This window comes from Simochromis diagramma, unplaced genomic scaffold (assembly GCF_900408965.1).
Source record: "Simochromis diagramma unplaced genomic scaffold, fSimDia1.1 OVJJ01000024.1, whole genome shotgun sequence".
In the NCBI taxonomy this organism is placed as follows: domain Eukaryota; kingdom Metazoa; phylum Chordata; class Actinopteri; order Cichliformes; family Cichlidae; genus Simochromis; species Simochromis diagramma.
Window position 1 is genome coordinate 1,731,959 of NW_024387332.1, and position 16,814 is coordinate 1,748,772.

Sequence of the window (16,814 nt, forward strand, 5' to 3'; positions counted from 1 at the left end):
CCTTAAATAGCTGGTTGGAATAACGACCGATGCAGTTATTACTCAAACACCTTCATGTCGACCTGCAGTCTAAGCTAGCTAAACTGCTGATAGACAGTTAGGACCTCAGCATTGAATATTTCCTCCACGCTCACTACTTACGTAGTACAGCTGTGTGAGGGTAATGGCCACTGACCAGACATTACTGTGGTTACGAGTATTTGTGTCCGTGTGCTGTCAGAGCCAGAGCGAAATATAAATAATAGTTTTAAAAAATAGTCTCAAAAGGAGTTTTTCCCCATATTGCAAAGTGTCTAAAGCCAAAATTGTAAATACTGGTAGCACAGCTTTATAGATTATTGGCTGTTATTTATTAAAAATTATTCTCTGAAATTGCTCGAAATGCATACGTGAGGTCGTGTTTTGAATTCAGCTTGTTTTTATGTCACTGCAGTTCTACTTGTGTTCTGGTGAAAGTGAAAGGAAACACACACAATCCAAATAAACGTCTTTTTGTTGAAATCCAGAAAAGCTGACTCTCACAGTCTGGTTTCTGAAGACGCTGAAATGATTCAGGCTTCAAAGTCACTGTCAGAGTTAATAAAGATAAACCGATGAACTGCAAAGCTCTCTTATTTCAGTAGATATTATGTTAGGAGCGTTAGCGTGTGTGCACAGGCAGCATGGAGGCAACCAGACTGTTAAAAGACAGATTCTGTCATCTCGCCATCAACTCAGGGATTTAATATGGTAGTGTTACATATGTGACATGGGACCTTTGACCTCTTGCTGTGGCCAAACACAAGCTCACGTCGTGGTTACACCGGAGGCGTTGGTCCCCTCATCTTTCATGAATTCAAGTTTAGTTGTGTGTGACTGAAGGTCGTACATCAGTTTAACACGTTTGCTTTGAAGTGTCTGGGGCATGTGTGCAAAGTGCAGACAGAGTTTCGCACCTTTAGACTTCCGTTCACATGTATGCTGAGTTTTCTGCAAGGAGATGCTACGAGTCTGCATTCAGTTCGTCTTCGTCACACGTCACCATTTACAAACACTGAAAGGCTCTGCAGCCAACCAGTCACACTTGTCCTTTATAGATGCCACAGAGTTTTTAATTGGGGCATAAAGCCTTAAATGAAAATGAAATTTTTTTAATTATGGCCTATCTCACACACCGACAAGCACAGGGTGTTGTGTTTAAGGACACGTGGTAGATATTTTCTTATTTTTGGTTTTCTTGTTTCTCTGAAAAAGGCTGACATCCATGCCACAGTTAGTTTGCTTTTACCATCTTTCACCATCCAAGTGTCTATAAAGTAACATCTTTTTGTAGGTATTCAGTCATTAATCAACCCCTTCATCCTCTCCAACACACAGCAGGCGCAGAAATTTGTCTTCCTTGAAACTGTGGATCACCAAGGTTACGTTCACACTGCAGGCGAAAGCGCATCAAATCCGACTTTTTTGACCCTGTGCGACTCTTATCCGATCATGGTATGACAGTGTGAATGGCACAAATCCAGCCTGGGTCACTTTCGTATGTGGTGCTGAATCCGATACATATCTGATGTTTTAGAAAGCGACTGCTGTTTGATGGTCATATCGCATTAAATCCGTCTTTTATGTCACTGACACAAGACAGACGCCGATTATCAGTGCCGAAGAAGACATCGCGAACACTTCCTGGCCATCCAGTGAAACTGTTGGGAAGACAACGTTGGAGAAACGTGAACATTTTATTTGTAATGTATAATCTGCAGATTCTGACAGAAATCTGCAACTATCCTTTGAAGCAGCGCTCCTCTAAAACAGCAATAAGGATCATTATTAGGCCAAATGTAGATAACACAATAACTTTATAACTTAAAGCAAAATTGGGAAACGTAAACAAGTCTTTATATTAAGGCCATCAGTAAAACAATACTGTTTGGTCTGGGTCTAAACTAGGGGTGGGCGGTATAAACGGTATACGGTAGAAACGATACAAATTTGGCCAACGGTAGAGATCTTTACTATACCGCTCTACCGCGATAGCGCATGTTGATGGTGTCATCAAGCTGCTCCTGTTTTGGTCGAAAGCCTTGCAGCGGCTGCAAACAACATCATCTGCAAATTATGGCGGGCGACAGTAATAGCAACGAGATGAAGCACTTTTGGAAGATGAGGAAAGCCAAAAACTGCTCTTCCTCCACTTCCGTACCATTGATTCATTAATGCTGTATTCTATCACAGCTGCTCTATTCCCATGTTGTTGCAGTATATTAATGACTAACCTCGTATTGTGGATGGATTATCTCAGTTGTTCTCCTGACTGAAGTTTGGTCCGTTTACAGCATCTTGCTATGCGACTGTATTTGTCTCTAACCATCAGGAACCCTCATGTTAACTTTTATCGAGTGGAAAAAGGTTAGCGTTCATCCTTCAACTTCACTGTGCTAATGTTATGCTAACGTAGCTGTTTTGCTAGCAATCACGTAGCACATCATTGTTTACCAGCTAGTCCAACTTCAGTAACCCTGCAAACGTCACTGCTGTTTAGCTTCTGTCTTCATCTATGTTGGAAGTGATAGTAGAGCTGTACGTTTGAATTTTTCAGAAATCTCTCAGTCAGAACATGCTATATCATGCTTAGGTGGAAACTAGTGAGCTAACTTCCTGCTAACCGCTAACTTACTCTAACTCTGTTAAATATAATAAATTCTGTTTTCATGGATGCCTGGATGTTAAACTTAATTGTTACACCTGGTAAAGCAGCAACGCTGATTGTTTTATTAAAGATTAAAGAATTTAGACAGTTTTTAACTCTCAGTGATGCTGCAGTGTTCGTTTGTGACTTTGGGACCTGAAGCTGATGGAGTTTAGGACCCAGATTAGTCCACGAGGCTCCTGACTACGGCAGCCATAATGCTCCGACAATCCATCAAGCGGTGCGGCTTCGTAGCTTACCAAAGTCGTACTAAAACCTTTTTGACAGATTTTTGAGCGCCGTGTAGCACATAAAATCTGTTTGAGGTCAGTAAGCACAACCAGAATTCATACATAAGGCACGTTGTCAATTTTTGAGAAAATTAAAGGATTTTAAGTGTGCGTTATAGTGTGTAAAATACGTTATACAGAAGAAAAGAAAATATCGCGATATATATCGTTACTGCATATGCTTCAAATTATACCGTGATATGAATTTTAGGCCATATCGCCCAGCCCTAGTCTAAACAGAGCGCGCTGTGTGTGACGTCTGCTTTTGTGCACGCGGGCCGCTTAGAGGGTTCACACTAGAGCGCGTCACATTTTATTTGTAGTGTGAAGAAGCAGACAAAAAAATCAGATTTGATCAAAAAATCGGAATTGAGCATTAAGACCTGCAGACCTTTCAGATTAGCTTGACTCCACCAGTGTGTGAATGTGAGAGTGAATGAATAGTGGAATTGTAAAAAGCGCTTTGGATTCCTTGAAAAGCGCTATATAAATGCAATCCATCATTATTATTATTATTATTATTATTATTATTAGTGTTTTTAAAATGGCAGAATTTGCAGTTTGCCGAGTGAACTTTTTGATTAAAAAAATATAATCCAGGCCTTTTCTCAGGGACCGCCGGGTGCAGGCATTCATACCTCCCTTGTTGTCTTCAGGTCTACGTGTCCTATGACCACGGCACCACTTTCATACCCGTCTCACACAAGTTCAAGTTTTCGGGGGCTAAGATGAAGGACGGCAGCAAGCAGGTCATCTCGCAGTTCTACCACAGCCCTGCAGACAACAGGAGGGTGAGTCTGGTCCCATTGACCCGTATTTACACGAGAGACAAGTGGAAAGTTTCCTGTATGTATTCTACACAGCACACATTGTGATGTCAGCTGTATACTGTCAGGTATGAAATAAAGCTTTTGGTTGCATTATGGGAAATTTAAGATCCAATGGTAGAATTGTGGAAACTAATCCAGCTTCTCCTCCTGCACATATCTCAGTGTCTGTGGATTTGTCACTGGTCGTCTTTTGGTGGAGCTGAACTGTTCTGTCAAGTAGAGCTGAAAAACTCAGCAAACATCCAAATAACATTGTTTTCACTTCATCACTTAAATCACTTTAAGCATATTTGCACTGCAGAAGACACAATGTGGATTGCACAACACTGGACATTATATTCTTCATTTCCAGTTAATACTTGTACAGCTGCTGTTATTGTGTATATATTTATTTATATTTCTTCATACATTCTTATATAGTTCTATATTGTGTATTGTGTATTTTGTTGTACAGTTATTTTATTTTCAACTTTAATTTATATATTTTATCTTATTCTTTCCCAGTTAAATTTACCCTTCATTCTAATTTGTGTTGTACAGTTATTTCCTTTTTAACCTTAATTTATATTTTATTCCTTCCTAGTAAAATTTACCCTTTTTAATTTTTCATATTTATTTCCTATCTTATTCATAGCCTTTTCCTTTTTTGTTTTCTTTAGGTCACGAGCAGTTGTCCAAGCATTTCACTGCATATCGTACTGTGTATGACTGTGTACGTGACAAATAAAATTTGAATTTGAATTTATATCTGAACAGAAAAAGTACAATTTTAAGAAAAATGTGAGCTCATACAGCAACACATTCCCAAAAGAAGTTGGGAAAGAGGCAACAAAAAGCTGGAAAAGTAACTGTTACTAAAAGGAAACAGCTGGAGTAACATGGTGAAACTAATTAAGTTAACTGTCAGCAGATCGGTAACATCAGGTCTAAAAAGAGCGTATCAAAGAGGCAGACTTCAGGCGGCACTGCATTAACTGTCAGGAAGTAACTGGGACACATCGTGCATCATGCAACGACGAATCCTTGTGTGAACGTGGTGGGACCATCAGGAGTGTTATCAGCGTTCAGTTTAAAATCAGTGGCTGTGGAACTGGTAGCTTCCACATCTGGAAAGGCTCCATCAGCTGATTCATTTGAGTCCTCTGCTCTTCATGATTTTATGTTGCAAACTCGTTTTCTTCACTGATACTTTTTTAAGGATTAAACCTTGGCGCCCGATGGTGAAGTAAACACGGGCTTAAGCTTGTCAGTCATTGCATTTTGTTTCCCAACGTTTCTGCGGAGCTGCCCATATGGAAAAGATATATATAAATCTTATAAAGTTTTTATCTGTCTTGTATGAAAAGCATACAAGAGTGAAAACACATATAAGATCCCTTGAAAAATTATATAATGAAACTTGTATGTTTTGTATACTTACTAAAACAATATATGAAAGTAATGAGAAAGTGGCCACTTTCATGAGTAAATCATATATGTTTTTACTATTTCTTTTCCATATGGGTGAGTTTGTGCAAAGTCAGCCTGATAGACCTTAAACTTTGTTTCCCCTCAAAGAAAACTTTTCTAGGATTTGTCAGATTTATTATTTAATGCTTCTGTTTGTTGTCTGCCTCCTCAGTACCTGTTTGTGGACTCTACCAACAACTACCTTTGGAACGCCTTTGACTTCTGTAGGAACGTCCAGGGCTTCTCCCTCCCCTTCAAACCCACCGACCTGCTGCTCCACAGCAGACGAGCCAACCTGGTGCTCGGCTACGACGGCTCCCATCCCAACAAACAGGTAAAGCGATGCTCTGACTTTACAGTGCTGTGTGTTTAGAAGAATGACGCACTTTGTTTAGTATGAAGCCTCAGCGACACCTTTTACTGAGTGGTGCTTGTAGATATGATGAAGCATTTGTAGTGTGAGTTTGACTCCCTGTTACAGCCAAAATTTGACCTGATAAAATGACTGTAGGTTTGCATTCAAATGACTTCAGCTTCATCTTCATCCAGTCATGTGCATGTGTAGGAAAACATTTCATGAAGCCTTTCTGCACTGAATATTCACACAATGTGGACTTGATGGATTTTATTATTCCTTATGTGAATACTTGCAGTTATTGATAGTATTCTACATATTTTGATACAAACAGAAGGACGATGTCTTCCTTACAAATGTCTAACAGCTCTGTGGAAACGTGTGAAAAAAGTGTGTGCCAGGTAAATAACCTGGGACGTATTTGGACACTCAGTTAGGCTGCTGCCGCCACAGTAACCACAGTTTATGAGTATTTCATGAGAATAGTCGGTGAATGCTTTGGTGTTTCCAAAGCATTCACCGACTGTTCCTCTGAATTTTTAAAATCCTAAAACGAAGGCTGAAATCGTGACTGTTTCTTTCACGTGTGCGTGATATGAAGTACTCGTCGCTTGTTCGATTCAGAAATTCACATGCAGGATATTCTAACCGGGACAGGAAGTGATGTCCTTGCATCATAGCTCTCCTGAGTTCAAACATAACAGTGGCAAACGTCTCTCCGGTGTTCTCCTTTACATGTGTGCTGGAGCCAAAACGAAGGAATGAGCTTGACCTACATTTTTACAGTGCACCATCCCCCTCTTCTCCTCCTCCTCCTCCCCCTTACTCCTCCTGCTCTCTCCTTACACCCTCTCTCCTCTCCTGCCTTTCTAGCTGTGGAAATCGGACGACTTTGGGGAGACGTGGGTGTTGATCCAAGAGCACGTGAAGACCTACTTTTGGTAAGGAGGCTGAAGCAGTACAACAGGCATCAGAGGGTGTATCTATCCTGTCACCAACACAATGCTGAGGAAATATAACCTTCCAGAAAACTCCTTTTAAATCTGCATCTCCTCGGCCTTCAGGCGTTAGCTACAAGCACATAAATAGATAAATTATTCTACAAGTTATCGCTGCGCTGTCTGATATTTCTAGGCAACAACTCTGATACACAGATGAGTTCATCCTTACTCGATAGCACGTCGCTGCCATGAAAGACATTAACACAATAACACAGAGAATTAATGAAAATGTGTTTTTCTTCTTTATCTGACACAAAGTAGCTCTGCTTTAATCCAGTGTCAGGACAGTCAGTTAACATTAAGTCCGTTTAATGAAATTAGACACCTTCATTAAAAAATAAATTGCTTAATTTTGTCATTTCCGTTGTTGGATTATCCAAAAGAATAATCCAACGGTGTTTGGTGTTTCTATACAGAAAGAGGTCAGAGCCCACACTCACAGCTGACGCCGTTAAATGTTGAAAGAAGAGTCGAGCTGTATTAGAAATGATACAACTCAGAGTTGTGGCTGCATTTATGATCACAGGTCTGTGGTTATTCAGTGATTGGTTTGACAAAATCTAAAGTAATTAAATATAAATAGCATGACTGCAGGCTTCAACAGTGAACAGCCTGCTGTAAAAGATAAAGTTAAGACTGTTAATTAGATGTGTTGAGCTTTGGACGAGATGGAAACTGACCCAGATTATCTTGGATCGTCATGGAAACCCAGTCCCTCAACTTTGTGTTGTTCTTATTTGATTAATATGAAAATACAACCAACAAATTGTAGGCAGTTTAATGATTGTCTGCACAGTGTTTCCTGTGATTTTATACAATACAGCTTCTCAGCTCTAACATTTGTTGGCTACTGGCTGGATTTGATAAAAGGTCAATAAAGCAAAGAAGAAGTAACAGTTTAAGCTGTTCTGCATAAAGTCATTCAGATGTGTAAGGCTGATCATGAATCCAGTGAGCATAGTGAGGCCCAGTCTGGAACATCTGGGCTTATGGTGTCTCCATTCAGCTGTGAGTGCTCTGTAAACTTGTCTTGACCAATAAAGGAAGCCTCACTAACACCACTGTGTAAAGCAGACCTTTGTGACAGCCCCTTGTCCCCACACCAGGCATCCTCACTTTCTTCCACATGAAGATGACTAGAACTCCTCAATGAACCACGATTCTCATTTAACTGTTTCCTGGCATGACTGTGAGGTTTTCTGGGTTCAGGATGGACTCTTATCATGCTGGAATTATACATTTTGATTACAAGAATGCACATTTTTCTGGTAAGCAGTTGTTGCACGTTTTCAAGCTTGTGTTTGTGTAGCTGTTGATAGTTGTCAAACCTGAACATTAGTGGTTGCACCTTGGAAAAATGTGTAGTCATTGCTGTCCTGTTATTAAGTGCATGACTCAACACTTTTGGCTTGTACTGTGAGCTTCGGTTGGGATAAATTCACAGTGTCATGTAAGTGGCTGAGAGACGGCAGCCTCCCCTGTTGTGTTTGCAGTATTTTAATCGAGGCTGTGAAACAACATGAGACGACACTTTACTCTGGCTATGTTGGTGCAGGTTCTCTGCAGCCAGGAGCCTTTAGATGTTTATTGAGCAGAGTAACATGTTGTCACCAAGGCAGAAAACCGAGTGACAGGATGAAAGGCTGAATGGACTCTACCTGGATTACATCAGGTTTGCCAGGATAACTGCTACTTATGGAAACTTGATACAGTATTTAGTGCTTTCATTATTTCAGTGTAAACATGGAAGGTTTGAAAGGTAAAATAGTTCCTGGTAAAATACTCAGTGCTTCTGTGCCCAGCATCATCAGTGAGCAACAGCAGCCATGAAAGAAAGGCAGAGTTCACTGATCGCTAAAGTCAACAAACGACCAACTCCCAGCACTAAACAAACGAGTCAACCAATAAAACATGGCTTCAGGTAGCATTTTGCTCGCCATCTCTCACGTTAACTTTAACCAAGCTAGTGTTAGCCTGCCAGCTGTTAACTTGGGTATCAAGTAAATAATGTTGTTTAAAAGTTTTAACCTTTCGATGTTCGTTTGTTGTTGTTTTTCTGGCTACTGTTAGCTAATGCTAGCATGTCTGCTAATACATAAGAATGCAAACCATCTAATGGAGCAAAATCCACAGTTAGCAAATTCATCTGACTCCTGATGCTTATCTGGTAGCTTAGCTGACTGTTTTCAAATGATTTCCTCCGCTAATATAGCTTGGTTGCTAATGTTGTTACTAGCAAAATTGTGTGTTGTTGTGGGTTTGTTTTGTTTGTTAAACAAAATAAAGATTACATCTGCACCCCCACGCAACGTCTACAGCTGGGTTTCTCCCATCCTTTGGTAGGAGAGGATGTTGATGTTTAGGGGTGGTGGACGTCTGACCTAATGCGTTTACCACCCTGCCATATGGAGGGTGGTAAACTTTCCTCTCGCGGCTAGTTGCTTTAATCAGTTGCCTTGAAGTTGAGAACTTAAAGCCAATCGAAGGTGCTGAATCTGATTACCTTTCTTTGGTATGTGTACCTGTGAATCACTTCCTGCACAGATGCCCTTTTAGTGGAAATGCTGAATGGCTAGCTTACCAAATTAATTCTCCAGCTAAAGAGATTTATGACTCTGTTGAACCTATAGAATCTTAGTCATCATAAATGTTGTATTGGCATTAAGCTAATGTGCATAACTAAGACTTTCTTTCTGTACTAATAGCAGCCAGCTTCTTCCACATGTATCTGGGATCTTCACTGTTTGCTTTTAGAACTGACGTTGGACGAGAGCTGAAGGATCTTGACGAAACTTTAAACAGTCCCGCTGTTATATTTCCAGTTTCCTTAGACTACCATGACCTGGATGACTGAGAATCTACACAGACACATCTGACATTGGTTGCTTAGTTATGTGCGAGTCAGCTTTGTTGTCATTACCATCATCAGGATTGTGGTATAAATCAGACACTAACCAAGAACTGCATGTAAGAGTGAGTAACAGGATGCTGACTGCAGATCATTACAGGGCTGCAGGTGTCATTAACAGTGATTTAGGCAGTGCTCCTTTAGTTCTTTTTTATAAAGCTCAACATGCAACGCTGCAGTGAAACCTGGTTTCAAGCTCTGTTGGACTGATTTATATTATAGAATAAACAGAGCACTAATGTTTGCCTTCTCCAAAGAGAATTATACCTGCTGTGTGCCAAAATATGTAATCAATATGCTCCCTTAACTACATTTCATGGTGATTGGTAAAAGCTGAATTATAGCTTTGGTGCAGAAGTATCCTTTCCTTTGCATCCCTTGTACTATGCTACTGCCAGCAGTCATGATGGAATGAGTCATTATGTACTCCTTATCTGTTCCAAATGCTTCAGCACGCTTAGATTTTTGCTGTAAGTTAGAATCAGAAACAACTGGAGTCCTGTGGGGTTGAGGGACCAGTGGAAGCATTTCTGATCAATGCAGGCAGACCTGTTGATCTGTGATGCTTCCCCTCCACTCTGAGTGGATGCTAGACTGACGCTCTTTTAGGCAGGTTGCCCTCACCGTTTGTCTATGTGGGGAAAAAACCCTTTTTGCTCTGTGAATGAATTTCTGTCAGCAGCAGCTCAACTGTTTGCTGGTTATTGGTAAGAAGAACCTAATTGGTTTGATGGCTAGTCAATAAAAGCAGTCGAACTAGTGACTTTTAATATCAGTAGAAGTATGAATAGTTAAAGCATTTGAAGCTTCTGTTGGACCACCAGAGACTGTCAGTTAGTAAGGAAGAGCAACAGGAGTCCAGGAGGCGTGGACTGGCCAACCTTAGCAGAGCTGCACAGTAGCTGTGGGGAGAGTTATGGTGTAAACCAACACATCCGACTCTCTGTCTCTCTTCCACAGCATGTCTTTATCCTGTCTTCCTTCTCTCACCCCAACCAATCGAAGCAGATGGCCCCGCCCCTCCCTGAGCCTGGTTCTGCCGGAGGTTTCTTCCTGTTAAAAGGGAGTTTTTCCTTCCCACTGTCGTCAAAGTGCTGCTCATAGGGGGTCAAATGATTGTTGGGTTTTGTCTGTTGTATTATTGTAGGGTCTACCTTACAATATAAAGCACCTTGAGGCGACTGTTGCTGTGTTTGGCACTGTATAAATAAAGTTGAATTGAATCTGTCACGTGCTGCATGGACTGAAAACAAGCCAGCCTCCTTCCATGGGTCCTGATGCTGAATCCTTTTATATCTTCTACTTCCTGTTGACCGAGGGCTCTCCCTCCGTCATCTTCGTTTGAGCTGAACTAAACTGTGAGAGATTTTGGATTTTTAAGGAGAAGCAGCAGTGTGCTTGATTCATAACACAATACAAAACTTAAAGGTAATGGTTTTATCTGGGTCATCTTTTTTATTGACAGCCAAAATGATCTGGTCCCTGGATTTCTAGATGTATTTAACTACTGATGCCTTTAAAAGTCAGCAAATAAGATTTGAAAATGCTGCTAAAGGTACAAACCGGCCAGAAGAAACTGCAAATTATCTGAGGACCAAAGCAACACAAATAAGGATTGATCTTACGCTCGCCCCTGGTGCTCCATCCAATTTGGGTTTAATCCTGTTTGTTGTGGCTTTAGAAGAGGCTGCTGCTTTTGTGCTGCACATCAGTCTGAAGGCTCTGCAAGCCAAAGCGATCTGAGCCTGACTATCAGTCTACTGCTGGGTGTGTTCAGAACCACCCAAACCAGTGGGACCCCCCACAATCTCGCATAACTGGTAATCCTATGATCGCACTGCTAGAAGACAGACTGAGAGGCAAAATCCATTTTGTACAATAAGAAGTACAATCTCTTCTGCCATATGGATTACAATGAATGATACAAATCCCACATAAAAGGAGTATCAACTCTATATATAGGGTTAGGGTTAGGATATAGGAAACCAAGGATCTGTGGGAGAAAGGGGGGCGTTGAATAGATATCACATAGAAGCGTTGCAGCTCTGAACATTTTCAGGCTGACAGTAGTGCAGATTATAGCTGGTCTGGGTTGGACTCCTAAAGTACCTTTGCTACGTGGGTCACAGGCTCAACCAGGTGAGCGGCATCCACAGTCTCTAGTGGGATGGTCTTTAACCTGCCCTCCCCCTCTGTTATGACGGGTTGTGCTGATAAATAGTGCAACTAAAGGTCGGGTGCATTTCCCGCTGGCGCAAGTTTTATCAGGGGAGCCACCTGACCTGCGATGTGTGTTTTCTGCAGTGTAATTGCATCTAGTGTGCCATGTGCGAGAAAGGCCAATGCCAGACTCCATGAACTGTCTGAAGTTCTCAAGGTAAAATTACAGCAAATTTTACTGCAAGAAAATAAACCAAAAAGTATATCCTGTGAAACAAAACCAACAAAGAACCAGACCAGCTGAAATGTTCACCACTATGTGGACTGTTACTCGCTCAGGAATCTGACCGGTGCGAGACTGAAGAACAAGCCACGGTGACCTATGACGCCAGATTATGTTGAAGCATTTTTAATGGCTTCAAATCAAATGAAGCTTTGATTGACGTGGAATTTCTTTGTAAAGCCTGACAGTCTGGTTGACTACATGTCCTGATTCATTGTTTTTGAGAGTTGAGCAATATCGCCAACAGAGGTTACGTGGTGGGTCCGTGTCCATAATGCTGGGATATCCAGTGTGCACAATCATACTTTGGCTTTCTAATGTTAGTGGGAGAATTGGGCCTGCAGTGCTACATGTCTGGTCTGAGAAAAGATTTGTTATTAAAGAAACCTGTGCTGTTGGTGGCCGTGTCTCAGATAAAGTGGCCTTGTCATTCCGAATGCTCGGTTTGAATGCCGTACGGACCTGACACAAAGAGAGAAACTACCAAAACAGGGTAAGAATGGTGTTTAGGAAGTGTTTAGAAAGGGCACAGATTAATTCCAAGGAAGGCGCAGAGACAGACTACGAATAGCTCTCCACGCACTCTCAGGCCAGACAGTGTCCATCAGTTGAACAGGGACCTTTGAATGAAAGCCACAGAGGCAGAGCTGAGCGAGACACTGCTCTCTCTGTTTAGTTCTCGAGACTCTGGCAGGAAACGCGCTGATTTGGAAGGCAGACGATAAGATGCAGTGAACCTCCTTCATTCATTCGGGCTCCGTGTGCCACGAGCTGGAACAGAAACGGCCGTAAATAGTTCGACCGCGCAGTTTTTCAAGGTTGGCGCACAGATGGAGATTTTCAGTTTGAACTTCCTGAGAGCCTGAGAGTGTTTTGTGTTGACATTTATTGAAATCCTGAAAACGGGATTATTAAATGAAAAACTGACAAGGAATCATTTGTCTGTGTGAAGCCTGTGAGACCACTGGGTGAAAGCGGAGTTTAGTTCTTGCTTTTCTGATTGACATCTCTGAAGAGTGATGTTGTCCTGAACGTGAGTTTGTTTCAGATTCAGAAACAGCTGTAACTGTAATTCTGTCATCGATAAATGATTCAGTGTGAGGCTTCAGAACAGGCCCTGCCTAACCTTTGGTTGATGCCCATCTGTTAAGGCCTATTTACAATTATAAATAGATATATTTAAGTATGAAAAGTGTTTGTGTTATTCTCATGTTCTCCATTCCCCGCCTATCCTCACCTTTTTTCTCAACATGTCCCTCTGATACATCTTTGTCTCTGACCTCCTGCTCTTGTCTCCTAAACCCAGGGGTGTGGAACCCTACGACCCCCCAACCACAGTCCTCGTCCAGAGAAACGAGCCCCAGGGTGTATCCACTATACTCAGCAGCACTGACTTCTTCCAGAGTGAACAGAACCGCAGACTGATCCTGGAGCAGGTGGACAGCTTCCAGCTCCGAGACAAGTACATGTTTGCCACCACCACACGGGTGAGGAGACCATTGTGTTCCAGTGATTGGTAACTGGTTTGTTAGTGGACAGAGAAGCGATAGCAGTTTGATATTTAAAATAACAATAAAAACCAGATGAAAGTATGGCTCAGCAAACGTCATCATATAATCCAGGTAACTGTCCTCCATTTGTAAGCTAGCCGTACTGCTACTAATGGATCCTATACTCGTTTGGTTTGGCAGGAAACGTGCTCCACAGAAGGTCTGGCTAACTGACCACATTCTGATTTGCATTTGTCGTATTCATAACAAATGTATAAGACAGAACAGAATCTCCAGGTTCTGAGACCAGAACTATAACTCTACAATGAAACAAGTTAAGAAAACCCAACGTGTCCAAATTAATATAACAAAAGGAACGGCAGTGAAACCATGACCAAACGTAATAATGGGGTGGAGAGGCAGATCAGATTGCCCTTTAGAAGCATAGACCTGCCTGTACCAGGTCAGTTGTGCCTGATCTAATCTTTACGTACAAATGAGTTGGTCAGGGCTGACACATGAGCAAACATGGTGTTTTCCAGGGCACATAAAAGGTTTTGAATCTGTGCATACAGATTGCATGTCAGTACTAAACGAGGTAGAAAAGTCTTTTCCCGTAAACAATGAGCTGCCTTGTGGAACCGTGTCCCTCCTTGGGCTCAGCGTGGGGACAATATGTTAGAGCGGCAGCAGGCGGGAGCTCTGTGCTCCTCAGGTATTGCTGCCAACCTGGTAAGACGGTACAGCCAAAAACAGCCACACTGTTTCCTGCCACCACCTTATCCTTTCTCAGTCAGGTCTGGGCACAGCACAACTTTAAAAGAGTTGGCTGGTGTACGTCTTTCAGGCTGGACAGAGCCAGGCTAGCTGCTCCACCTGTTTCCAGGCTTCATGCTGTTTAGAAAACAGTTGATCATTTGCCGTAGTGTTCCACCAGGCAGTCATTTTACATCAAACATTAACAATACAGAAGCTTCTGGTTCTAGCTTAAACTTGAGACCTTCCCCGAGGATTGTGGGTGTTTTTAACAGCCTGAAGTGTGATTTTGTCATTTATGCACCACTGCCCTGCTTCCTGACAGGTACCCAGACACAGACTCCTTATAAGAAAAAGAATTATTGATGCTTCAGGTCTTATTGTGATAGCAACACCATTAAAGAGGAAGCAAGCTAAGGTTAGCCTATTAGCTGCTGTGCTAGGTAGCTAGTGGCTTGATTGGGTTAGCAGGAAAGCTAACCTTACCTTAAACCAGTGGTTGTCAAACTTTTTTTGCTGGGCCCCCCTTTGTTTAACAAGATAAATGTCGTCGTCGTCCCCCCCCCCCCCCCCCCCACACACACACACACACACATCCTCCAACCACACACGCCCATATTTTGCTCCATTGCGGTTTATTTCACATCTCAAACATTTTGTAAACAATTAAGCAAATAAAAGTAAACTGCAATAAATTACAGGCAGTAAGGAAATAAACTACTAACTCTTTTACGCTGTGTCCGCACCTACACGGGTGATTTTTAAAACACAGCTGTTTCGTCCACATAAACGGCGTTTCGAATCACCGAAAACAGATTTTTTAAAACTCCTGTTTTGCGTTTATGTGTGGACGAGGAATACAGAGTTGGTCACGCAACGTCAAAGGTATGTGCCTTTTTCACGTCACGCTGTGGCCACGTTATTGTTTACATGAGATGAGTTGCAGAATGGCAGATAGAGACGAAATACTGTTAATCTGACTGTCTGCAGGTTTTACACGCAGTTACTGTCCCTCCATTTACAAAGGCAGAGGCGTCACGGTGTCATTATTTTACGTGTAGTTGTGTTTTTTTCTGTGTAATAATGTTCAACATTGCTGTCAATACATTTTTCAAAAAAATGCCTCTCTGTGCAAAATGGGTTTAAAAACATAAACAGCTGTGGGATCCTGTTTGTCCGTGGTTTAAACAGCCCAGCGCTGCTCCCGACGCAGGGGAAACCAATCCTGCAGGGAGACCTACCTCAGCACTTGTGCAGGTGAAGCCAAAGGGCAGATTTGCTTCACCATATTTTCTAGTCTTTGGCTTATAATGAAGTTGGTTTGGAAACATATTCAGCGATGCTTCATCTCCTTTGTGTTTCTGTTTTGTTTTTTTCCCCCCTTTTCATCCCGCGCCCCCCCTGCCATGGGGGCGGGCCCCACACTTTGGGAAGGTCTGCCTTAAGCTCTTCTAGTCAGACTAGAATCTGAACAAAGTTTGGATAACAACACCATCAATGCAGTAACACATCTCTTGTAGTGTAACACTGAGTTGACTCAATAAGCTACCCTACAAAGCAAAGGCAAATCACTAACAGGTACCCGTAAGGTGTAAAAGGCTGATGGGGTCGACGTGTCGGATGGGCAACACCCAAGTTTGTGTATGCAATAACTTGAGGACGCTGTGACGTAGGAGTTTCAAATTGATATCATTGGCGTATCTACTCAAAATCTCAGATGAGTTTGAATCTCAGTGACCTCGGCCTCAAGGTCAAGGGTTAGAGGTCAAGTTTTCTGAAAATCTTGTGAATGGAAAACTTGAGAAGGAAGTTATCTAGGATTTTGAAATTGATATCATAGGTGTTTCTGCTAAAAATCTCAGAAGAGTTCAAATCTCAACGACCTCTGCTTCAAGGTTACAGGTCAGAGGTCAAGTTTTCTGAAAAACTTATGAATGCAATAAATTTAGAACAAGGTGACGCAGGATTTTGAAATTCATACCATAAGTAGATCTACATAAGTATTTTTTCTTTACTCTAATCAAGAATAAGACAGGTCCCATGTTATAAGCTGGCTAGTGTGATGTAGAGTATGTCAGTAACTGTACAGCACAGAGTATATACAACAATGCTGTCTCATTACTACTGCACACAGAGGGCTGTCGGTCTCTTTAATAACGATGCTTTAAACAGAGAACCGATACTTACGGTGATCGTTTAATTATCAAGCCTTTTAGCATAGGTGAGTCACTCCCCTAAATCACACAGTGAGTCTGTTTGACTCCCTTCTTCTCACGTGTCATACTGAGCCACCTCATTTTGAAGAGGCCGGATACCAACTCGGCTTGGGCGTGAAACGATTTCCTAACTCAGTCGCTGGGTGGCTTGGTCCCATCCCGGCTCACACTGGACAAAAAAATGACGTACCCTGGAGAGATCGCTGTTCATTACAGGGCTAACACAGAGACAGTCCACTATAGTCACAGTTACCTCTATGGACAGTACGGTTTATACTCGTACGCACGTCTGTGGACTGTGGGAGGAAGCCAGAGTACCTGCAGAACGTGCAAACTCTACAAAGAGAGAACCCAGAACCTTGTGGTAGTTTTAGTGAGAAGCTTCTGAGTGAAATAACACTGCTACTACTA

The 16,814-nt window shown here is 42.0% G+C and overlaps 1 protein-coding gene across 3 annotated transcripts in view; it reads left to right on the plus strand.

Annotated features, from left to right (window-relative positions):
- The window catches only part of sorl1 (sortilin-related receptor, L(DLR class) A repeats containing), an 86,522-nt gene that overhangs the window by 23,816 nt on the left and 45,892 nt on the right, over positions 1-16,814 (plus strand). For 2 of the 3 annotated variants that reach the window (XM_040006461.1, XM_040006463.1), the window contains exons 3-6: positions 3,612-3,746; positions 5,407-5,568; positions 6,463-6,530; positions 13,248-13,428. In XM_040006461.1, coding sequence (XP_039862395.1) covers positions 3,612-3,746; positions 5,407-5,568; positions 6,463-6,530; positions 13,248-13,428 — 546 coding nt within the window. The other variant, XM_040006464.1, reaches the window with a different exon arrangement.